Source organism: Carettochelys insculpta, chromosome 1 (genome assembly GCF_033958435.1).
Source record: "Carettochelys insculpta isolate YL-2023 chromosome 1, ASM3395843v1, whole genome shotgun sequence".
NCBI classification, from domain to species: Eukaryota; Metazoa; Chordata; order Testudines; family Carettochelyidae; genus Carettochelys; species Carettochelys insculpta.
In genome coordinates, this window is record NC_134137.1 from 326,947,711 (window position 1) to 326,972,794 (window position 25,084).

The following is a 25,084-nucleotide window of genomic DNA, read 5'->3' on the forward strand; positions in this document are numbered from 1 at the left end:
TACTTATGACTCAATGTATGCCACTTGTCAATGGAAATCAGTCAAGACACCTTCACTGATAATATGGTCTGTGGAAACTTCCTTGTATATTAGTAGAGGAATGTGTTTATAAAATTATTAAAGAATCTTTTCACAGATTTCCAAATAAATGTGACAATCAATAATTAGCACTGAGTGATTGTACTTAGGAAACAGACTGTATTTTGTGTAGATGCTGTGTTGAAATGTGTGTTATATTTTGCTTGGAACTGTGTCTCAACAAATTGATAGAAAAGGAATATTTATATCAAATATTAATTAAATGTAAATGTATTCAATTTAATAAGAAAAGCAGCATGCTGCTTTAAATGAAAAAGAAAATCACTGGATTAAAGATGCATTTTTATCCTGTTTTTGACATATTGTACAATTAGCTGTTCATTTACAGAAATCTGGCTTTTTCAATATTAACAATTATAGTGCAATCCAAAGTGTTATAAGTAAATGCTTCTTCATATTCAGATCTAAACAAAACATTGAAGTACTGGATTGACTTCACATTTTCAACAAAATATTAATTTTCAGAGACGCGTCAAGCTGTTAAAGAAACAAATCTAAAGCAAAAGATTAAAGCATTTTATAGACTCTAATGTCAACAGCAGCATGGGAAAAGACAATGGCTCATACATTTTACTGTTTCTGGAAAACATGCTACCATCGGAATAATATCATCAGCAAAATAACCCAAACAAAAATAATGCACCCTGCAATGTGAAAAATTATCTTAAGTTGTCTGTGAAAAGTCACATCTTAACATCAGGGAATTTCTGTTGTTTCTCTTCTAGTATATTTGGAATTCTTAGTCATGGCATTCCATCCTTATCACCTCAATGGTTTATCCTAAAATCAATACTTCATGTCTCCAGCATGAACGCGTATGTCATTCTTGACCAGTCTGAAGTGGAGTACGGTCTGGAGGCAGCATAGGTTGTAACTTCTGCCAACGCCTTGGAGGCCACAGGATATAGGTAGCACGAGCATGTAAAAGTCCAAGAGACACCTGCACCAACAGAAACAACGGGTGTTAATTAATCAAATATAACAGAATTTTTGAAAAAAAATGGGTAGTGAATGAATTTGAGAGAAACAAAGGAATTCAAAAGCCAACAATTTAGAACATTATTGACTTGTGCTACAGACATAATGGAAGAGAAAAATAAACGCTCTTTGCAAAATACCTGTTTTAAGTTCAATGATTTTTCAGTCCCTAGAGTTTCACAGCAGTCTCCCATATTAGCTGTGTTTACACGTGCACGAAATGTCGAAATGTGTGGCCGCCTTTCAAAAGAACGGGAGGAGCCTCTACACATGCAACACCTTCTTTCAAAGGAGAAGCAAAAGAACAGAGTGCAGACGTTGAAATCTGAACCCCAATCGCATATCGGGAAGATCATCCCCTTTTGAAAAATGAAATTGAAAGAGTACACATGTAGATACTCCGCAACCCACTTTTTTGAAAAAGGGTCCACCATGTTGCTGGTCAGCTGGAGTGTGGGGCCACTCCAGCCAGCAGCAACAGGGCTCTATGATCCCTGCATCCAGCCACCTTAAAGTAGCATGCATGCAGGAACCTTGTGGCAGGAAGCTGAGAGCGGGCTAGGAGCACCCCCCACACGTGCTCCAGCCATACACTCCGAGTGCCGAGACCATGGCCAGCAGCCAACCCCTGCACGAGCCCCATGGCCCCCCCTCCAAACCCTCACAGTGCTCCCAGGGTTCTGCGGGGAGAAAAAAAATGGCCCCCTCCTGGACAGAGCAGGAGCTGTAGGACCTCCTGGGTCTGTGGAAGAAGGAGGTCCTCCATGAGATGGGAGTGAAGCAGCGTAATGCTGCAGCATTCGCACTCCTGGCCCAGGACCTCCTCAGAAGGGGCCACCTGGATCATACTGTGGAACAGGTATGCTCCAAGGTGAAGGAGCTGAGGAAGAGATACCCCCGGGGCCGAGATCAGGCCAGCGCATTGGGGCAGCCCCAGCCACCTGCCCATACTTCTGAGAGCTCCAGGGCATTCAGGGGTCTCGGGACAGCTCCCCACCCTCAGTGCTCCTGGACACATCAACAGACTAGCCACAGCCAGAGGCAGAGGAGCAGCCTGGACCAGGGACCCAGGAGGGTGAAGGTGCCATGGAGTGGCCGAGCTGGGAGAGGGACCTTGTAATCTATATCCCCCCTGCTTGTCCAGCCAGGTGACTGTGAGCCAGGCATCTCTGGATGTTGCCAACAGACCCTCCGGTATGTACACAGTGGGGCGCACACCCATTCCATACGGTGGGGGCAATGCATCAGCCTGTCGGCTGCACACAGGTGCAGCTGTGGTGATGGTATAGAGCACTGACAGAAGGGTCTCCAGGATGAGGGTGTCCTCATGAAGAAGCTGCTGCTGTGCCTCCATCCTGGAGCAAGAGTTGGCTCTGCTGGGCTGGGGACAGCTGGGCAGCACCCAGCTCGTGTGGAGTGGAGGGAGGGGCCCTTTAAGGGAGTAGCTGGCTGTGGCCTCAGAAGGGCTTGTCAGCCATGGGACCCCATCTGCACTGTTTTCTGCGTCCCTTCTTTAGCAGGAGAGCTTGGAGCACTCCCTTTTGAAAGACTGAGGCAGCCCTTCCAAAGAGCGGATCGACCCATTGATCCACTATTGACGTGCGGTTGCTCCCTTTCGATGGCCACTATTTTGACCATCAAACATTGATTTTCGCCCTTTCAAAAGGGTGCTCATGTGTAGACCAGCTATGATATTTACCAGTCATTCATTAAGTCATTTTTATTGTATGTCTGCAAACCATAAGATGCCGAATATGGGAATTTTGGTTGACTGTGCTGATTTAAGAGCTAAAATACAAAATGTGGGCACCTAACTTAACCCGTGTTTAATAATTGAACATTGTCTGTATCCTTTAAGCGCTGAGTCTTCACAGTTACTCTCAAATTTTTGTTCCCTTATAATGCAAAAACATTTTCCCAAATAAGGTTTATACTTAAACAGAATATACTTTAGATGCCTTTTAGACTCTTTACTATTAACCCAGTATAACTACAGACACATATCTTCACTTCTATCCTCATTTTCACCACAAAAAGAATTCTTTGAATATGCAGGTAGTTCAACATTTTATGCAAATAGATACGAAACAGACCCCCACAAATATCTTTGGCTAATTTTCCTGATTTAATTTCATAGGATTAATATATATGCACCAATCTTTCTCTTCTACATAATCAAATCACTGAATCTGAAGTGGCCTATATCTAATTCCATATTCTGTAGCTTGATTAAGCAGGTGCTGAATTACTTGAATATAATTTGGTTAGCTAACAATCCACAGTATCTAACAGAATGAAAAGCCGATCACTGAAATTACTGTATGATATCTTATTTCACTTGCTGATTGCCTCAGACCCACTACAGAGTTCCTTTCATGTTCAGGAGGAGAACCACTAAGTCTAAGTTTCTGAATAATCATTGTCTAGAAGATTTTTGATAGACTTGCTACATTTTTATTTCAGCATTGCGATTGTTCTGAATAGGTGGTCGAGTGTTTTGAGCATATAGAATACTCTCTGTTTTCATTATCCCACTAACTGTAGTTGAGATGCCATGGCAGCACATTCTCTTAAGAAGGATTTGTATTCTTATATTATACCTGTTACAGTGCTGGCTACAAATAATGAAGTGGATGTCATCACAAGTACAGCATACAAAAGCGAGGTTGTACTACTGACGTGAAGGACTAAATTCTTTTCTCACATTTATGTTGGATTCTCTCAGTGCATGGATCACCCATTGATTTCCATGGGATTTTTGCATATATAGTGAGAATATAAACATTGGAGTCAAAATATGTTATTAGGGTTTCTTTCCACTGAAGTAGTATATTCTGAGTAAACACTTTTTTTCTACAAGGAAGTTTAATAAAGAAGCAAAGCGTAGGTCCAACTCTATGGCATTCTTGCTACATTTTAGGGTTTCTGCTTATGATTTGTTACCTTGTGACAGATAATGGGCAATTTAGGATCCTTTTTGCTCTTTCAGACAGGCTTAACTATTTGGGGTCCTAGTCAGGCTAAATACGGTTGGCTGTCATTGCATAAAATGGACTTAAAACAGCCCCTAAAAGGTCAAGCAAAAAAAAAAATCCCTGAATATAAAGGAGTCTTGATCCAGTGTTAAGTTGTCATATCTGAGCCCCTTTCTCCAATGGGATATTGGAACCAATTGGGCCATATAGGAGATATGTTAGTGTGGAGCTAGAGTGCTGACATGAATTTTACTGACCTCAACCTAGAAGAAAGATCCATAAGAAACTATTCTAGCCATCATAAATTAATTGTATCCAGTGTTGTAGCTTTGCAGGTCTCGTTAGAGCAGTGTTTCCCAAACTTAAAACATTCACATACCCCTCTCAGGACTCTCGCCTTATTGGTATACCCCATCTCCCAGTGCCAACCCAATGCGTATCTCCTAGCTTGTAGTCATTTATTTTCTGCTGGGTACCCCTTGAAATCCTTTTGCATACCACCGGGTGCTATGCATACCAGACTTTGGGAAACACTGCATTAGAGAGACAAAGTCGGTGAAGTCAGATCTTTTATTGGGCCCTGACACACTCAAATTCTGCTTCACTGAACAAGAACACTCCACCAGAGAAGTAGATTGCATCATAGAGCAGGTTACTCAAAAACCTTTAGAGAACCCAATTCAATGTAGAAATAAAATCCCCTCTAAATGTGTATCCCTCGCTGTCACCTACCTCCTCATACTGCAACTCAGATGGGGTATCACCAAACTACAACTCCTGTATGTATGCCACATGAAGATGAAACTCACATGCAAATAAAACACTGAAGAATGTTCAACCCCAGAAGGTGAATGCTTCAGAAAGTTTTGGAACAAGTTTAAACAGGCTCTTAGAAAGGAAACAGGCAACTAGCTAGTGTTCCTGATATGATATTAACAAAAATATATGGTGCAGGATACCTGTGTGTCAAATTAGATTGTTTGTCTTTAAGAAAGGCTATTACACTGGGGCTTTGATATTTGATTGTGGGTGTAAAAACTGTCTCAGGGAATTTTCTTGGTAAATTAGCCTCTTTAAAAAAATCCATAGTTTAATAGAAAGTAAACTGGTATTACACTTCATGTTCTGTACACTGCTGAACTTTGAATCACCCTCTCCCAAGTATAATAGCAGGAGAAAGGTTCAATATGAATAAAATCTTGTGGATTAAAGTAGTATCCCAGAGAAACTACTTCCTACAGTTGAAGTACCTGTGGTAATGAACAAGAACAGAAAAAGCAAATGTTAATCTTCTTTAGTGCATGTAAGAAACACATCTAGGGGAGAACTAAGGAATTATTGTATTTAAAAATCACACAACACCTCAGGCTGCTCATTTTAAACAATCCTGCTGGCTGTTACTGCCTCAAGATGCTACCTTGTTTATCAAAATAAAAATGCAATAAGCCTGTTTCAACTGTAATAAGAAAGGGAACACACTGACACTTTCACTCATCCTCACAACTCTACCACAAGTCAAACCTAATGGAGCCATCAACTGATAACAAAAAGCACGCGGGACACTAATTTTGTTACTAAGTGATTTGTTAGCATTATAGCTGGAGCACTGGCTTTAATGCAGAGAAAGCATAACATGTTTCCATTCAAAAACCTCACTTGTAGACTCAAACAAGGATTCAGCTTGGAGGTCCCAAAATTCTGACAGAATCATTGTAATTTCAGACAAACAAACACAAACACACACATACAGGAGGAATAGTGTAGTCGTAAATAATTAGCTGCATTAGGACCCCTGTTTCCTTCCAAAGGAGCCCCATCTACAGGGCAGCTTTTGCTTCCAGAAGGGGATCTTCCAGAAATCAGATCTCACATGAATATGCTAATGAGGCACAAGATATTTTAATCTGCACCTCATTTGCATCTTCCTCTCTCCTCATTACCATGCCCCTTCCGGAAGTGGGAGTGAGTGCAGATGCGGCCTATAAGCGTGTGTGTATGTGCATACAACTGAAGCTACAGCAGAGTTCAGAACCTGTTCAAAATGATAAGACCAATTCTCAGAATGAATACAATTCAGTGTGGCACAGAATAGCTATGTGAAATTTTAGAAACAATTGTACCTACCTCATTCCAATGCGTCCTTGCCCATTAACATGTTCATATCAGAATAGGTTGGCATTCACTGAATTCTTTATAAAGATTCATACGCTTGACTGACTCAAATCAGGGTAGTGAATTAAGTAACAAATAAGTGAGCTGTATTCTCTTTTTAGTCAATCTGATTGAGTAAGAAGAGAGCACAGCTCACTTATTTTGTTACTTAATTCACAACCATATATTGAGAGACTAGATTAGTCCTGTATTATAAAAGGGGTAAAACAAAGAATATTTTAATTGTCAAATTGTTATACATTTCACACAATGATTAAGATATTACAGAGGAGAGAGAGAGCTTAATTAACCTTCTATCATCACTTACATTCACCAAAGTACTAAAATACAGCAGATTTAAGGAAATTAAGTAATATAAGGATTTTTTTTCCCACTATCATAAAGCAACTCTGAATACCAATGACTGACTTAGATACACTAACAAAAAGGTAGGGTACATACATTCCTCTGACTGAACGTACTGAATTTTTGGAATTATCAAGAATGTGTTATTCAGAGGAGATCAGTAACTAATGATGTTCTTTTTTCATTTCTTCCATACCTTTTCAAACTTTTTTTTAACTGAGAAAAATTTACAGCATTTTATTGTCTTTTATCTCCATTTAGCATAAATTTATAAAAAAATCATTTGTGAATTTCTTCTTTCCTTATGATTAACACAACTATTCTTGACAGGCCTACAAACAGGTTTACAAAGCAGTCTACTCTTTAAAGATTTTTACTTCAAAGAGTTGCAAAAATTAAGACAAAATTTGTTTTAGTGCATGGCATGATATGGTTGACTGCTGCAAATACCAAAATGTTTAATCACTTACTATGTTAGGGATGTTTAATATTTCATCAGAACTCTAAGCCTAAACAGAGCTGTCATCATGTCATCTTACTCAACAGAAGAACTGAACTTAGTATTAGTCTTCATGAAACAGCCCCAGATTAAAAACTTTAGTCATAGATGCACTTCAATAATGTACAAAATTGGTAATTTAAGGAAATTGTCATTATTACATTTTATTATCTGCAGATAGAATGTAGCAGATACATCCCAAGTCTATACATATATTAACATTCAAACAAATAGTGAAACTTCTTTTGTGAATTCCAGTCATGCGCATTTTGCACCAGTAACTTCTGAGAATGTCATTACTAGGGGCACTTTTCACCTGATGCACTGCTGCTGCTCGTATAAATTTGTCTTCCTTGCTGTGCATTACATGTGAAGTTGATTCACATATTTGTTCTGTTGCATGTGACTAATTCAGGACTTAATGGGGCTTGTCTACACTACCACCTTCCTTCAAAGGAAGGATGGTAAGTAGGGTGTTGGGAGTTTACTAATGAAGTGTTGTGCTGCATATGCAGCACTTCATTAAGCAAATTCCCTCCTGCAGCAACTTCGAAGTTTTAAACACAAAATTTTGAGGAGTAACAGGCCGTCGAAGTTGCCCTGGCACTTTGAAGTACCAGCAGGTACGCCGCAGTGAGACGCAAGCCGGCCCTTCGAAGTTTAAAACTTCGAAGTTGCTGCGGGGAGTAACTTGCTTAATGAAGTGCTGCATGCTGCAAACTCCCAACACCCTAATTACTATCCTTCCTTCGAAGGAAGGTGATAGTGTAGACAAGCCTAATTGTGTCATTTAGGCATGACAGGGTACAGACCAGTGTGGAATACTGCTGTCCCCAGTGAGCATTGTAAAAGCAGCATTTTGCAGCTCCTGGGTGTTCATTGCATCACTCCTTTATGCGAAGGCCTACTCTTCACTACTGGCTGATGCTGGGGTTATGAGGCAGAGGAGATATAGCCCAGCCAGTCTTGGACTGGATCACTTGATTATGGATCCCTGCTTCCAAACCACATAACTATTGAACATCCGACTGAGTTTGGCAACTGCCAGGAAATTCCTCTGTTTGATTAAGGCAACTTAAAACTGTTTAATCAAAACCAGGGGTGAGCAATAAAAAAGTGGCAGCTTGCCTGGTGGGCTGCTACTATATCTACCAGCACCTCTGTAGGTATCAGGTGATCGCAGCTCTCATTGACCACAGAATGCCATTCACCATTAATGGGAGTGGCAGGAAGCAGTGTGGACCAAAACACCACTTCCTGCAACTCCCATTGGCTGTGAATGCCGATCCACAGCCAACAAACATTGCAACCACCAAGTACTGCAGAGAAGCAGGTAAATATAGAGGTGGGAATGCACCCGGGACTAACTCTGGCAAATCAGATCTAGCCTGCAGACCAGTATTTGCCCACCCGAATCAAAACACACACGTTGTTTATTCACTCAAAGGTAAGTAATAGACAGCGAAGATGGATAAAACATCAAGAGTCTACTGGCCTCATTCTTATCTACACCTTGCCATTTGCACGTCACTCTCACCTTTAACAGCCGCTGGGGATTCCCCATCTTCTGAACTAGGTAGCAAGATTTAATGGTGTAGCGCCCCTTTGAGCCTAAGCTCTGATATGGGGAAAATACATGTGTTAACTTGGCTGGAGCCGGTAGGTAGGCATTTCCTGATTAATAATCCCTCATATTCTCTAAAGACCCTTGGTATTCATTCTGGGGGTATCTTATCTATGTGGTTATTTTGTTTCTTGCTTGTTCTCTCTGCCTCCCTTCTTTGCTTTATTTCTGTGGCGTCAGATGCAATAACATCAGGCAGATAAACTGAGGGACATACTCAACATAAAAAATAATATAGTTCTCTCCTTCCTTCTCCATATATCGTAATTACATTTAATCTAGAAAGCTATGCTTTTCTCACTGAGATATTAGGCTCTGCTCTTGATCCATGCAGAGAGAAGTGTATATCTCTTTGCAAAGGAAGACTAATAAACACACGCTATTCATGTAATCAATATATATTCCATTGTAATTGCAGTTGTGCAATTAAGCCACAGTTTAGCAAAGACTTAAGATTTTGCTTAACTTAATCACATGAGTAATTTCATCCCTATTCAGCAAAGAACTTATGCACAAATTTACAGTAAGCAAGATAAAATAAAACAGATTTAGAATCTGGTTCTGAGCTAACTGGACCATAATTTGTTAACCTCTTAAATCACTGAATTTCTCAGTATTTACATATATTAGAAGAAACTGAGCTCTTGAGGTATTTATATGGGGAAAGGATTAGCATATGTAAAAGCTGAAAGACCCAGATAGCTCCCTGATGCAGGTATGCTTCAAATCTTCACATGGAGCTCTTCCACTTGACAAAATATCGGCTAAATCAAAAAGAATTTTAAATATTGACTTACTAACACAAACTGCTTCAATATGTACTTGCCTCTAGGAGCTGTGAAACTCAGGAGTTATTTTGTATCATAATATTTTGTGGTTTGAAATCACATTTGAGATGAACAACAGGTTGCTTATTCATCACTGAGTTGGCAATGCCTGGAGATCTGCTAGCATCTGAGAAATTAGTTGAGAAGACAGCCATAATAAGATGCATAAACCACATGATCAGATGAATTTTCATTATTCTGTTCTAGAAATAAAACAAAGGCTCTTGTAAATCCACTGTGATATTTTACCATGTGTCAGGGAGTTTGAGAGACTTACAAATAAAGCAGATGACCCAATGATCCACACGTCAAAATTAAAATGATGCTGACACCTTCACAAATAGTACACAGATCTCTCAGTTTGCTAAGAGTCCTAGAATCGTATCAGGTATATTTTAAGCATAGCGTCAAGGGGAGAAAGACAGCAGTTAAAACTGCTACTCTACTAATGGAGGAGTGCAGAGCTATTTATATGGGGGCTCCTGAACCTCAGCTACTATGTCCTCGCTTTGGACATTTAGTCCTTGGTAAAGACTATACTATCTTATTTTAAAATTACTGTTTTGTGCTTTTTCCATCGGGTTATTTTAGGAAGCTCCTTGAAAAGGCACACCAGCCACCAAACCTTCTGTATGGCAAATTGAAGTAAAAGCTCTGTGCTTCAATATAACAGTATTCTTCTAAGCTGTGTCTACACGTGCTCCCTCCTTTCAGAGGGAGGCATGTAATGAGGGAGTTCAAAAGAAAGGAGGGGCATGTGTAGACACAGCTCTACAGTTTGTTCAGTCTCCCATCTTTAAGGAGTCACAGTCAGACAGAGAGAATGAGAAGTAGCCATCTCTTAAGAAGTCTCACACTTGATGTTATATATCATTAATTCAGGTAAAGAAGAACTTTTTTTATTTTATTTTAACTTGGATAACTTACTCGAGATGAAGAAAATCCATTGTTCTTGTTGCAGCTCCCAATACAGGATGCAAAATTTGGCAGGTGCCAGCTCCATTTGAACACAATTATGAACAGTCCCAAGATATCAAACAGGGGGATCAAACACTGAAGAGGACTGCATAGCATCAGGAGATCAAACGTAGCAATAGCAACTCCTAAATTCTGAAATAACAATCCCTAAAAGTCCACTGTGACAACTGTCAAATTGTGCATCAACATTAATTTATTCCACCACTATCAAATAGTTTCAGTGCCATTCCCACACAATTACTGCTCAATGACATATAGTTTGTCACGGATTATTTTTGACAGTGATCATTTCTGAGAATTTTTTTTATTGTTGCTATGCTCTCCAGTCACTGTGCCGCTACTCCTTGAACTACTAATCCTCCTTAGAACTGCCTTCCTGCAGTATGCCACAAAAGAAGGCAACAGCTAACTGTTGACCTGGACAAGCTGGCAAATTAATGAGATCCATGGGATTGGTATAAATGGAAGCCAGGAATTTTATTTATTACACTTCGAGGATCTTCTACTCTGCCCTGAGCTTGCTCTTATGTATCTAGGTTTTAATTTGTTCCAGTGAGAGTTATGGGGCTTTAACCACAAACCAAACAATAACTCAGGGCAGAGCCTCCTTGGTTTACCGCAAAGACTCAGCTCTGTTGCGATTTTTTTTTCCTTTTGTGGCTCTCAAATAGGGGAAGTGGAGTGACTGGGGTCCCTCAGTCTGCAAAGATATCACATCAGACTACTCACCTGTCAGTGCAACACCAACTCTAACGCCAACACACCCCAGTTGTCGTCAGGTGGGATAAAATCTGGAACCTCTCAGCTAAATGCATGAGCCCCTACTCTATCACATGAGCTAAAAGTGACATGGCCCTTAGCTAAGGTTGTGGAGCAGACTCATTAATCTTTCCCTAAGTTTTTTGGTGCTGCTACACAGGATAGAACCCACACACAGGAAGTATGTGGGTTACACAAGCTCTAACTGCACTCTCTCAAATCTCGTTCACTTCTGGAGCTGGCCTCTTTTAGCCTTTGCCCACACTGCACATGGCCCCCAAATTCCTACAAGTCAGTATTTTAACACCATTATATGAACCTTGAATGCTATCTTTTCTACCAAACTGTACCTCCATGAGGCTTTGAAAAAGGTTAAAAAAAAATCAGACCACATACCAATTGGCCCCAAAGGAAATATGTCTCCCCTTTTCCTTAATAAACAACAACAACAATTGTTTAAACCCATATCTTCATATACAGTACAGCTCCTAATCTGCTTCTAGGGGAAAGGTGGGCAGCGCAACTAAGCAAAGAAACAATGGCATTTGAAAAGCCATGAAATAGGTAAGGGGGCACCCAGCAGCCAGTCAACCATCTCCACCCCTCTTTGCTCAACCAGTGACTAAGTGGAAAACTGAAGGAAGGAGGGAATGGGGATGGGCAGCCCCATTTGCTGTTACACATGCATTAGGGATTGTTCTTGTTCCCTGCTGTCAGGTCCTCCTCTGCTAAAGGCATCCTGGGCCTTGGCTGCTACATTGCTCCTTGGACAGCACAGCTCAACAGCAGTGCTGGGAGCCATCTGCCCAGCCAGGGCTATTGGATTGGCTCTCCAGTCAGTGGCAGAAGCAGAAGGGTTAGGGGTCAGTTGTCAGAGGGGCCTGGGGGCTGGCTGTCCAGCTGGGACTGGGGGGCTGGCTGTCCGGCCAGTGCCAGCGGGGCCGGCGGTTGGCAGCCCATCTAGGGCCACAGGGCCAGCTGTCCACTGGCAGCCATGTAGTTGGAGCCAGCGCTCAGCCCAGGGACAGGGCCAATGGCTGCACGGCCAGTTGTCTGGCTGGCAGCAGAAGCAACATCTGACACTTTCGATTATATGGCACTATCTGGCATAAAATTAATTTAACCTCACTAGTTCTTTATGACAAAATATATGTAAGTGAGAAGCTCCATGCAACCTAAACTGTGGCCTCTGAAATCTGCAACTCTCTTGTGTAGCAACATCCATGGCCCAGTGGGACCGTGAAAGATGCAGGACCAGAGAGTCTCGGGGCAGGAACTGGCGCCAGAGCACTGGTTGGCAGCATGGCCAGGGTCAGACCTGGGAGTCCCACCTCCTCTGTGGCAGTGCAGGGGATGAAGCTGGAGGCCCTGCCAGCCCCACAGCAGCACAGCGGCGGGGACTGGATCACCCACCTGTCCCCATCACAGTGCAAGGTCATGATCGGAGCCCCCACATGCTGGAGATTCATGGCAGCCCCATGAGTGTGGGACCAGGGAATATAGCCCTGTGGAAGCCCGAGGAGCCTAGAGTCCTGGGGAAGAGAGAAGCTGGGGCTGCCTGGGGCAGAAGCTCTGTACCTCCCCTTGTCCAGCAAATTCTGTCCTTCAGGACCTGTCATGCTCCCCAGCCATCCTGCACCAGGGAGGTGCAACCTGTGGAACCAGCCCTCCATCATCAGAAAGTGCATATTAATGAAAAAGCCCAAAGTAACTTGTTGAAACACATGAACCTACTAGACACGAGCAGAGCCCTTCTCTAAAAGAGTCAAGGTCTTCCTCAAGCCCACAATAAAAGTAAAAGCCAAGTGGGTTACAGGACTTATCCCCAATACTTTGTGTCTCGTGCAGTCACTTCCATTAGTGCAAAGCGTGCACAAAATGCTATCACTCTCCTTTGATGTAAAAATCTATGCAAGGCACAGGGCAACAGAGAATCAGACTCTATATCTAAAACCTCCGGTATGTCAAGCCTTGCCTTAGTTGTACTAAATGGCTACCACATGGTAAAAGTTCATTCAATAAGATGAATATCATCAGAGATTTATAACTTAGAGTCAAGGCAAAATTAACCCCCACATTTAACAGCAGCTCTTTAGGAGACTTAAAAAATTGCAACAAGATGACACAATTAGAGCCTTTTATAAATAATCTAAAATGATCTCTTATAAATAATTTATGACTGGATCCCAAGGCCATGGCAGAAATAGTTTTCAGAGAACATGTCACATTACTTTATACTTGATATGTTGCCCCAGTTAATAACCAGAATGTGCCTTGTATTACTTATTCACTTACAAAAATATTTTGTTAAGATGGAGTTAAGGCTTCTGACACCACAAATGCTCCCGTTAGCCTTCCAAAGTTAGAGAATTTGAGACTCTAAATTCAGAGGTTGGTGAACTAGGAAATGCCTCTTTCATGTCCCACAGCATATCCCTTGCTGGGTGTGAAAGTGTAAGAAAACCAGGAAGTGCATAATTAAGGTAGCACTTGCCACACAATACATTCATATACCCTTAATTTTTCCCCTTATTAGGATACCAGCATCCGGAGACACAGTGCAATGACACTTGGTGAACTGGGAGTCACACCACATTTAGTAAAGACTTTGCAAGTTTGTCATGACATCGGGACATTAAAGACATTAAAACTTTGGAGTCTAAAAAATGTGGTTCCAAGTTTGGGGAAATTTTAACTTAAGCCAGTCTCTAAATATTTTCATTCAAAAATATAGTGCACTTTATTCTGCATAACCAAGTTGATTACAATGAGATAAACTATAAAATATATATATACACACACATATACATATGTTAATAATGAACACTAGAATTATTTTTGCAATAATTTGAATTTTTGCCTGATTTACACAAATTGATGCTTCATGCTTGTTAATAGCATGGAAATATACTGAAAAAAGAATAAAGAAATCAATTTTTAACATAAAACAATGTTTTGATTATTTCACTAAGGGTAACAGAAATTTAATTTTCACTATTTAAAAAAAACTATTTGGAAAGCAGATGTGAAATAGGGGGAAAAAAAAGACATCAAGTAGCATCAAAATGGACAAGTTGGCCTCATTGCGTAAAGAACTTGATCCCAAATCAACTTGATCCCAAACCACCAGACTTCACTGCTTCAGGATCAGACCACAGTCTCTAAGCAATGTGCCTAACCTGCCAAGAAAAGCATGCAATCCTGAGTCTCAGAGCCTAGATCAATTAATTGGGGTTGCAGGGTTAAAACAGTAGCATACATCTTCCCTGTTGGGTGACAACCCAAGCTCTGAAACCTCACAGTTTGTTGGTGTCTATCGGTCTCTCAGAGCCCAGCTCCAACCCAAGTGGGAACATGTATACTGCTATTTTAAATCCTGCAGCCTCAGCCACATGAGACCAAGTCAACTGATTTGCATTCTGAGACTCAGTGCCAGAGGACTTTTTTACAGTGCAGTCATATACTAATACCATGTCTCTCCATCTCATTCCTAAGCTCTTTTTCCTCAGAAATAGCATAACAAGAATCCTCCTTTTCACAGTGCAATGTTAGAGGAGAATAACGCCACCTGCAGATGGATTTGCAAGACCAAGTTGAGAGGTTTTGAAATCTGAGTGACTTTGACTAGAGAAAAAAAAGATTCCCAAATACAATTCATTAAATACTATCATTCCAGATGACAGTTCTGGGAATGAGGAAGAGTAAGAATAATAAAGCCAAACTCCCTTAGGGCAGTCACATAAAAATGACTCAGAACCTGCCTAAACAACACATTTGTTATATCGAGTTGTGTGGTTTTAAAATCTTTGCTCAGAAAAATAAAAAAAAAACAAAACAAAGAAAAACCACAGCTACCCTCATCACAACTATCACAAACCCATTTCTGTATGTTGATCAGAATTGTCTGGCTATGTTCTCGTGCCCTGGTAATGTACTATTATTAAAAAAAGCTAGCTGGTATAAGACTTGAATCAAAGATATTAATTTTTTACTTGTTTCCAGACAACTCCATTTAAGACCAAAGGAATTACAGTTCATAATTAAATTCTAAACTCTCTCCTTTCAGATTGTTAGTTTAATATTAATGTCAAGTGTTTAAATTTTTACATTTCATTGCCTGAGTAACAGATACTCCATTTTTGGTCGCAACGATGAATATAACTGGCAAAAATGTCAGTTGTCCAGGTTTTACCTAAATAAAGGTTGAACTTCTCTTAGTCCAGCACTCTGATCTGGCAACTTCTGTGGTCTGACATGATTTTATTTAGCCAGATGTCTACTTATCATGCGTGTAGCCAAGTTTCTCATGGTCTCATGAAGTTTGCTAATATCCATCAACCCTGACTCTCACTGTTCTGGGCTGTTATTTAGCTCTAATTTACCCCAAATGTTTTCTAAGAGCCCAGTAAACAGTGGAAGAGTTGGTAATCTTGCTAGATGATATTGACCTCCCATAGCTTAGCAAATTCTCTCATTTGGCTTCCTGTCAGTCCCAAGGGTGCTGAACTCAAGAGGTTCAACCTGAGCTTCAAGACTGGGACCTAAAAATGAAACCAAGCAGTTCACAGCCACTGAAAGGCAAAAGTGTCAGAACCCCTGGGGCTGCAAGATAGAGAAGCAACTGCAGGGAATGCCACAGATTGAGTTGACACATCCTGGGCATGCCTATGATTGTGCAGGTGCCCAGCCTTACAGAGAGGGAAGGATTTTGTCCATCCAGCTCCCACGTTAGTCCCACATGAAATGTCCAGATAGATGGCATTAAGTAGCAAATATAAAATTCCATCAAGAACTGCTCCAAGGTAAGAGATGATTGATGTTGAATGATGTTATGATGGTTAACATAAATAATTTGCTGTTTCATTATCAGATACTTGACAGAGTTACTGTCAAAGGCCTGGAAGCCTGGTTCCAATGTGAATCTCCCTCCATCACCACGTTGCACTGCAGAGTAGATTTTCTTTGGGTTAATGCAATGGTTTATTGGTTATAATTTTTGCAACATTTTATATAATTATGTCAATCTTAATATGGTTTGAATTCTAGGTCTCTCTCACCCTATTTGTAGAATTGAATTAGATAGCAACTTCTGTACACTTAAGAACTGAAGGAAAACCAGGACAAACTGACAAAAGGCTGAAGGGGTAGCTATACTTAAAATTTTATGCTGGAACTCTGTATTTACTGTTCATATACTAATATTTATTTTGACCTAATGGGTCCCCACTGTAATCTTTATGTAATGTCTGCAGATCTATAAGAATCCACTCAGATAGTTTGTTGGTCTGGAATGTATACCACATTCTGCAGAAGTAAACAGCAGACTACTTTGTGGTTTGATGAAAAGCTCAAAGGCTAACTGAAAGATTAGTCAGTCAGAAGGTCACATGAGCCTAAGCAAGGGATACCATGACTTTGCTAGAGAGGAGGCGGCGAGCTGGATTAATAAAGTCTCTTTTTTCACCTAATTGAAAAAAGAGAGACTTTTATTAGTCCTGCTCATCTGTTTTGCAGCAAGAGGAAAAGCTGAAAGTCAAAGACAGACATTTGCAGTCATCCCCTAAATATTATTCCATAATGGTGACTTCAAGGTCTGATCACCTACCTTACACTTTGCTATATTGTCTTTGTTCTCTGTCAGATAAACATGTCTTTAATTAATGCCTAGTGAATTTGGATGCTAGTGTCTTCTGTTGGAGTGAAGCATTGCTGGACAGCCCACAAAAGAAATGCCTGTATTTCAACATTAAGACTGCGCAGAGTTAATAGTTTGGGCTCTGGGTCAATAAGTATGGGCATGTTTATATCACTAAATAAAAAAATAGAGGATTCTTCTGATATGTGGTATCCTCTAAGTGTCTTTTTATTTGCATTTCAAGGAAAGAAAATTACAGCTGTGTGAAGCTACTGAAGCAACAGATGCGAAGAAAATAGATTTTATAAACACCAATACTATATAAAGAACCACTTCAGACCCAAGTAGAGGGCTTCCATCCACTTTGTGGACAGAGGTAGTGGAAATGCACTACCATTGTACTCCCCAGAAAGCTTTCAGTTAGCTAACACCATTCAAAGGAGTGAAGTATTGGTCAGAGAAGGGACACAATTCCCCTAGAAAATCTTTGCTGGAGATCAAAAAAGCTTCCCACACATTCTAGAATCTTTGAGGGCGAGACAGAAGATATTTCCTCCTCTTGCCCTCCTACAAGAAAACTGCATCTAGAGTTTTCACATCATTTCACAAACATGTTTGAGTCTGTCCCAAAGAACAGAACTGCTGGAAATTTTAACTTGCCAGCCAGGGAAATGTATGATCTCTATACAAAAGATTTAATGACATAGAAATGTAGTTCTGGAAGGAATTTTGAGGGGTCATTAAGTTCAGATCCCTGCATATTTTTTCTGATTTGCAACTTTATAACTTTCATGATTTTCCTTTTTGATTTCAATCATTCCGCAATTACATTGTAATCTGAATTACTGAACTTCAAGTAAGCAAACACTGATACGTTTCTCACACTAACACTATGAAATTCCACAAAAGTGGAGATTCAGACTTTTGTCTTTAAGTACTTAAATGTTGCCCAGTTCTACAACTTTGCAGCACTCAAGTTCCACTGGAATGGTGCTTCTAGCCACTTCTCTCTCGTGATGCTTACCACCACCCCTCCCATGGTCAGTCTAGTATCCAAACAACATCAGGCACTCTCTTGCATTTAGTTTCAATTGGAGCCTTTTGAAGGTGTCTTTCTATATTCCTTGATAATGGGACACAATAAGATCCCATTAAGATGACCATCTGTCCTGTATTAGGCGGGACGGTCCCATATTTGGGATGCAAAAAAGGCAATAAGTCCCTACTTATTTTTTAAAAGGAAGTAATTGTCCCATAGATGGGCCTCCCCACTGCTGACCTTTTCTTCCAGCAATAGAGCAGGTAGATCACTGTGAGCCTTGGGGAAGCAGAGAGAACTGTGGGTGGCTGCTGTGCCCCTGACACTTCCCCGGGGCTGCTGGGGAGTTCCAGTGGGTTCTGCTTCTGTGGAGATCCTGTGGAGGGCTGGTGACTGCTGCTTCCCCAGGGCTTCTGGGGTGTGTTGGGGGCTGTCACCTCCTTTCTGGTTCCCTGGGTCTTGGTGAAGCCAGTGGGAGCCGTGCCTCTCCCCCATATCTCCCTGTCCCATATTTGGGAAAGATATGGTCGCCTTACAGACGCATTGATCGTCATATCAAGGCCTCTGTCCAATAGACTATGGTCCAGTCTTCTGACCAGACACAGAAAAGAGTGGGTGCCTTTTGCTGTCATGACAGATGGATGTGGGGTGGTAAAAGTGCACACTCCTGCAAACCTCTCTGCTGACTCAAGTTTTTTGAACTAATTCCTTAAAGGACCCCTGGATTTTACAGTGTCTCCTCAATGTTTTATAAGATAATAATGTAAGTGTATTTTAAGTATATTAGAGTTCAAGTTTATGGAGGTTATTTTTTGTGGATATTTACTTCTATCGACAGACACCCTAAAAAAAACAAATCAAGGAGAAATGTATATTGAGGTTTCGTTTTTAAAATCTTTTTTTTTACTTGAGTCATTTAACTGTACATCTTTTTTAATTAATTACAGATCCTATGGATACATTTTGTAATGAAGTAATATTGTAGTAGGTTTGTTAAGTCCAGGTTCAATATCTGTTCAAGGGTAGAACAGATAAGCATTATTTTTTCTTATAATAAACTCCACTAGAAACAAATCCATAGAATGCTACATCTCACATGGATTTACCTAGAGGCAAAAAACAGAAGGAATTAAACTGGATCACTCATAAAGTAGTATGAGATGTTTTATATGACATACTCTGGCAGACATACATTGATTTTAAATTGCAATGCAGAAGTTAATAAGTTTTTCCAACACTGAAAGTTAAAAATATTTCTCTTTATCAGAGCAATGGTACCCCAAGTGCATTGTAATTTTGAAAACCTAATTCAGGCAACACATCTACAAAATCTACCAGTGAAGTGAGGCTATGACAGGTAGTCATATGGCGCCTAACTAGGACAGACCATGTTAAAACTAGTGCTTCAATATAACTTTCATACTTGCCTCATCAGTAATATGTAGCTACTTTATTTACAAAAAAAATTTATAGTACCTTCCCCCAACCAGTGATAATTTTAAATAAAATTTACAGCCAAACTCAACCAAGCAAAGTATTTCCCTTAGAAATCCTGCACCCATTTTTCTGACCCTCCAGACCCTGAGAAAATAGTTGGGCTCATCTGAAATCCCTGAAGCCCAGCACCTTCACACTGCTTCAGGACAAAGCTGGAAAGGAATTTCCAACACCCAGTACATCAAGAGCTCCCACAGGAAGTGCCATGAGAGCATCCTCCTACCTCTTGCAACTCATGGGGAATCTCTACCAGTAACCAGTAAACAGCAAGAAGTCCTGTGGCACCTTTTAGACTAACAGATATTTTGGAGCATAAGCTTTCGTGCGCAAGATATCTGTTAGTCTTTAAGGTGCCACAGGACGTCTTGTTGTTTTTGAAGATACAAACTAACATGGCTACCTCTCTGATACCAGTAAATTTTTCTAGCAGTAACAATTGTATAACATAGAGAAAGAAACAGTCTCTCTGATAAGACTGCCTCTAACGTATAGTTGTCAATGCTGATTGATGGGGATTCAGCAACATCCTGACTGAGTACGTTCGTCTTCTTTAGGCTGATGGTAAGCCCAAAGTCCTTGCATGCTTTGGAGAACTGATCCAGCAGTTTTTGAAGCTGGTCTTCTGTGTGAGACACTACAGCAGTATCGTCTGCGAACAGCATGTCTCTGATGAGGACTTCTCGCACCTTAGACGTAGCTTTCAGCCTTGCAAGGTTAAACAGTTTCCCATCAGATCTTGTGTGCAGCAAGATGCCCTCTGTTGAAGATCCAAAGGCATGCTTCAGGAGAAGTGCGAAGAAGATCCCAAACAATGTCGGAGCAAGCACGCATCCTTGTTTGACGCCGCTCCTGATTCTGAAAGCATCCGATAATGCGCCGTCATATTGGATGATTCCTCTCATGTCTCCGTGGAACGACTGGATCATCTTGAGTAACCGTGTAGGACCGCCTATCTTGTGGAGCAGTTTGAACAGACCATCCCTGCTGACCAAGTCAAAGGCCTTGGTCAGGTCGATGAAGGCTATGTAGAGTGGCTTTCTCTGCTCCCTGCACTTCTCCTGCAGCTGCCTTAGACAGAAGACCATGTCAACGGTAGACCTCTCTGCACAGAATCCGCACTGCAATTCGGGGTACACCCTCTCAGCAATCTTCTGGAGTCTGTTTACCTCGGGTCCACCATCACTGACACCCTGTCATTGGACACTGAGCTAAATAGGAGGATCGGAAAAGCGGCCACAACTCTGTCCAGACTCAGCAAGAGAGTGTGGAATAACAACAAGCTGTACACTTGCACCAAAATGCAAGTCTACAGAGCCTGCATCCTCAGCACCCTCCTTTATGGCAGCGAGACTTGGACCCTGTATGCCCGTCAGGAAAAGAGGCTGACCGTCTTCCACTTGCGCTGCCTCAGGCGCATCCTTGGAATATCATGGAAGGACAGAGTGACCAACGCTGCCGTCCTCGAGCAAGCTGGAATCCCAACCATGCACACCCTCCTCAGGCAGCTTCGACTCCGCTGGCTTGGCCACGTCCACAGAATGAATGATGGAAGGATTCCAAAAGACATCCTGTATGGTGAGCTAGCCTCTGGCAAAAGACCTCCCGGACACCCCCACTTGCGCTACAAAGATGTCTGCAAGAGAGACCTCAGAGAGGTAGACATCGAGCTGGACAACTGGGAAGAACTAGCAGACGACCGCAGCAGATGGAGGCAGGGGTTACACAAGGGCCTTCACAAGGGCGAGGTGAAGACCAGACAGCTAGCAGAGGAGAAGCGAGCACACAGAAAGCACAATAAGGACTTGCCAGACACCCACTACATCTGCAAGAGATGCAGCAAGGACTGTCACTCTCGTGTGGGTCTTCATAGTCACAATAGACGCTGTAAATGAAGTCCTCAATTGAAACTTTAAAGGGCGCGATCCATAGTCTATGCAGACTGAAGGATGCCTACTATGATAAGACTGCATAGGTGAAGGCCAATGTCTTAAATTCTACTTGGAAATCAACAAGAAGTCAAAGCCAATTATTTACCAATGGCATGATGTGCTTCGGAATTATTCAGTGAGAAGAGATGATAGAAATTTTGCAAAGCTAGCACACAGGCAGCTGATCAGTAGCTGGCGGGGGAATCTCCACACACTTCCTTCCCGTCCTCCATAGAATAGGACTAACACACCATGATTGCAGTCTCTCCCACCTCTACTGGACTTATTAAATATTCAGGTCTGATTCTCAATTGGTATAAATCAGCGCAGCCTAATCAATACCAGTGGGGCTGTGCCAGTTCACACCAGAGGAGGACGTGTCTCCCACATACATAACTCTCAGAAGTTTCTACACAAGGCCTACTTGTGTTCCAGGAACACTGAAAGCAACAAAACACAGCAGCAAACAAGGACAATTATGTAAAGAGAATAAAGGAGTGTACCAAATGTAATTAATAACTACTCAAGTAAAAGTACAAAAAGCTCTTGCCCTTGACATCTCCAAATGATTTTAGCAGTATGCAATTTATAGCCTTGCAATGGCAAATTTCTTTCTTCGTTCATCCATTTCATCCCCTACAGGATGCAGACAATAAAGTTGTCTTCAAAAGGCATGTTCCAGACAATACTGTCAGAGCTGATACCCTTGACAAAAACCATCTTAAAATCCTTCCATCTGGAAAAAAAATCCCACTTACATACCCCATATTCTTCTTTTCTCATTCTTCATCACCAATTACCATGGAAATAACTGACATCTAAACTTTATGACTGATGGGGAATATCAGGAAATAAATATCAGGACTGAAAAGAGTAGAACATATGACTTGTGCATAAATGCTGAATTTTTTAAAACCCATTTATTATGATATATTGCCCATTTTAATAAATCTACTTAATTCCATAAATGTTTAGAATGAAGGATGATAAACTGCCCTCACTGAACCTGGGTGAGAACAATTTTCTTTTGTGAAAATCTGAGATTTAAAAAAACAAAACAAAACAAAACAAAACCATTCCAAAATGGAATAAAGCATTTATCACAAAAATGTTCATGAACTGAAAACCTGAAAAAGTAGTTTTTGGTCACTGCAATATTCCATTTGAATGTTGACCATTTACTACAATTAGGTTAAATTTCAAAATAAAAAATTATTTCAGGAAAACTGAATTTTTTCAATTTGAAAAAGGAAAAAAAAAAGCTAGATACTTTTACAAAATTTTTGAATTTGAAAAAAATTGTCATAAAGAGATCTTTTCCAGGAAAATTGGTTTGGTGGCTTTCTGACGATATTTGTAAAAAAGCAAAAGCAAAATGGAAACGCAATGCATACCAGTGATGATATGCTTCAAGATTAGTCCAAATCAGCAAGTTTATATGCAAAGTTCACATAACGCAAATTCAATTCCAGCATGCCAAGAAGATGTGTTGTCAATAGATGAGTTTTTTTCTTTCATTGAGATCTTCATTATAAACTATCTCTTTCTGTGGGGCGAGTGTACACAATCAACAATAATAATAACCCCTTATGTCTGTTAAGCATATATAAACATTTGTTAATCTGTTATAAGGAGTTACAATGTAAATGTAAAAAAGTGATCAAATTAGCATTTTAAAGGCAATATGGACAATTGGATGTATATGAAGAATCCATTACCCTGAGTTAATTATCTAATTAGCATGCAAACAAATTCAGTATAGAAGTGCGGGTTGTCAACTCCCCTTCTTATAAAAGATGTATAGTATATAGAGGAAAACATGGCCTCCAGCTTTTATGGCTTATAGTGTATTTATGTGCTCTATAAATTTACAGTTTTGTATTTATTTGCTACACAATATAGTTTCTCCATAGTTCCTTGAGACAAGTCATACTTACACAAATTTCAAATATGTATCAGGTATTCAACAGATCACATAACACAGGTCATGTTAGGTCAATCAACAGAACCCAAATCCAGAGGTAATACTGTGTGAAATAAGTGTGTATGTGTATACAATATTGAATCTCTTGTACTGTCTTTTGGCTACCTCAGATGAAGCCTCAGAAATGCTAACTGGCATATTTCTCTGAATCCCCAGTAAAGCATGCCAGAGCAGTGATTTTGTTTCCAGCAGAAATAAGTTTAGGAAAGAATTTCATGTTAAACTGGGTTTTATTTTTAGCAGATAATATAATATCATAATAAATAATTCATCTGACATTCAAACCCAAAGTCATTTGAGTGCCTAACAAAACTGTAACTAAAAGCATTACTTTCAGATGGTCGACTGTGATGAGAAGGAACTGGATGTCTCAACAGTAGGATATGGAGCATTTCACCTCGGACCTGCTGATACAGAACTGAATGAAAGGCATTACGGTCTGACTGCTGTTTATTGGTCTATGGGAAATTATTATTGGTTGCTCTTTACTTGAAAAAGCCTTTCACAGTGTTGATAGAGACACTGCAGAAACTGCTGCAACACCATGGCATCCCATTCAAAATTATTAACTTGATTCATTCAACATATGAACCCTCGACATGCCATGCTCGGCAAGGGCACCTATTGTCACCTTTCCTGTCCTTGGCCACAATGGTCTGGATTATGAATAGGACAACAGATGGCCATTAATGAGGCATTCAGTGGATATTTTTCAAACAGCTAGAAGACATTGATTTTGCTGATGATATCGCCCTCCTTTCACACAGACATGAAAGCATGAAAGAAAACATCACTACACTAGACAAAACTGCCCAGTGACTGGAGTGAGCATTAACAAGGGAAAGACCAAGACAACGAGGATCAACCAGTCCAACAATACCACCATCACACTGGCAGGGAATGACCTGGAAGATGTGGAGCAGTTCACCTACTTGGGGAGTATTATGGGCTTAGATGGAAGAACAGATAAGGACATCACTGCCAGGATAGGGAAAGCAACAGCTGCATTCAAGACTCTCTATCCCATAAGGAGTTCACAAATAATATCTGCAAAGACAAAACTGAGGATCTTCAACACAAACGTGAAGAATTTGCTCTTGTATGGATGCAGGACCTGGCATACTAAAAAGTCTTCAAATCACAAGCTACAGACATTCATAAACAGATGCCTGAGGCACATCCTTCACATCAAATGGCAAGATTTCATCACAAATGAGGAGCTTTAGAACAGAGCAGGACGAGAACCAATTGCCACTGAAATCAAGAGAAGAAAGTGGGAATAGGTCGGCCACACTCTCAGAAAACCATCATCCAGCATAGCCCACCAAGCTCTCAACCTGCAAGTAAAACAAAAAAAAGGAAGGCCTCGGACACCATGGAGAAGGTCTGCTGAGACTGATCGACAATAACTGTGGTACAACTGCAGCCAGCTAGAAGTTTTGTCCTAAGACAGAATGAAGTGGAGGAGACTTGTAGATGACCTTTGCTCCACAAGAGTCTTGGAAGTAAACAACTACTACTACTACTATGACTTAACCCACTATCACAGCAGCTGGCAGTATGAGCCAAGAGCCAGAATGGACAGGTCAAAATCCAGCTGCCAGCTTAAAACCAAATCTTGCCTGCTTGATAACAGATTACCTTCAGTTGTCTATCCCTTTCTGGAATGACTCCTTGTACTTCACTATACTTTATATTGCTGGAATATCTAGTTCATATTATATGTATTTTTTGTGTAAAATTCC

At 40.7% G+C, this 25,084-nt stretch overlaps 1 protein-coding gene across 4 annotated transcripts in view; it reads right to left on the reverse strand.

Moving 5' to 3' along the window:
• Positions 1–368: 368 nt before the first annotated feature.
• IMMP2L (inner mitochondrial membrane peptidase subunit 2) overlaps positions 369–25,084 on the reverse strand; it is an 850,269-nt gene continuing 825,553 nt past the window's right edge. For all 4 annotated transcript variants that reach the window (XM_074984087.1, XM_074984088.1, XM_074984089.1 and 1 more), the window contains exon 6: positions 369–1,039. In XM_074984087.1, the coding sequence (XP_074840188.1) occupies positions 920–1,039 (120 nt within the window). In that variant the 3' untranslated portion in view covers positions 369–919. The remainder of the gene's footprint in view (positions 1,040–25,084) is intronic.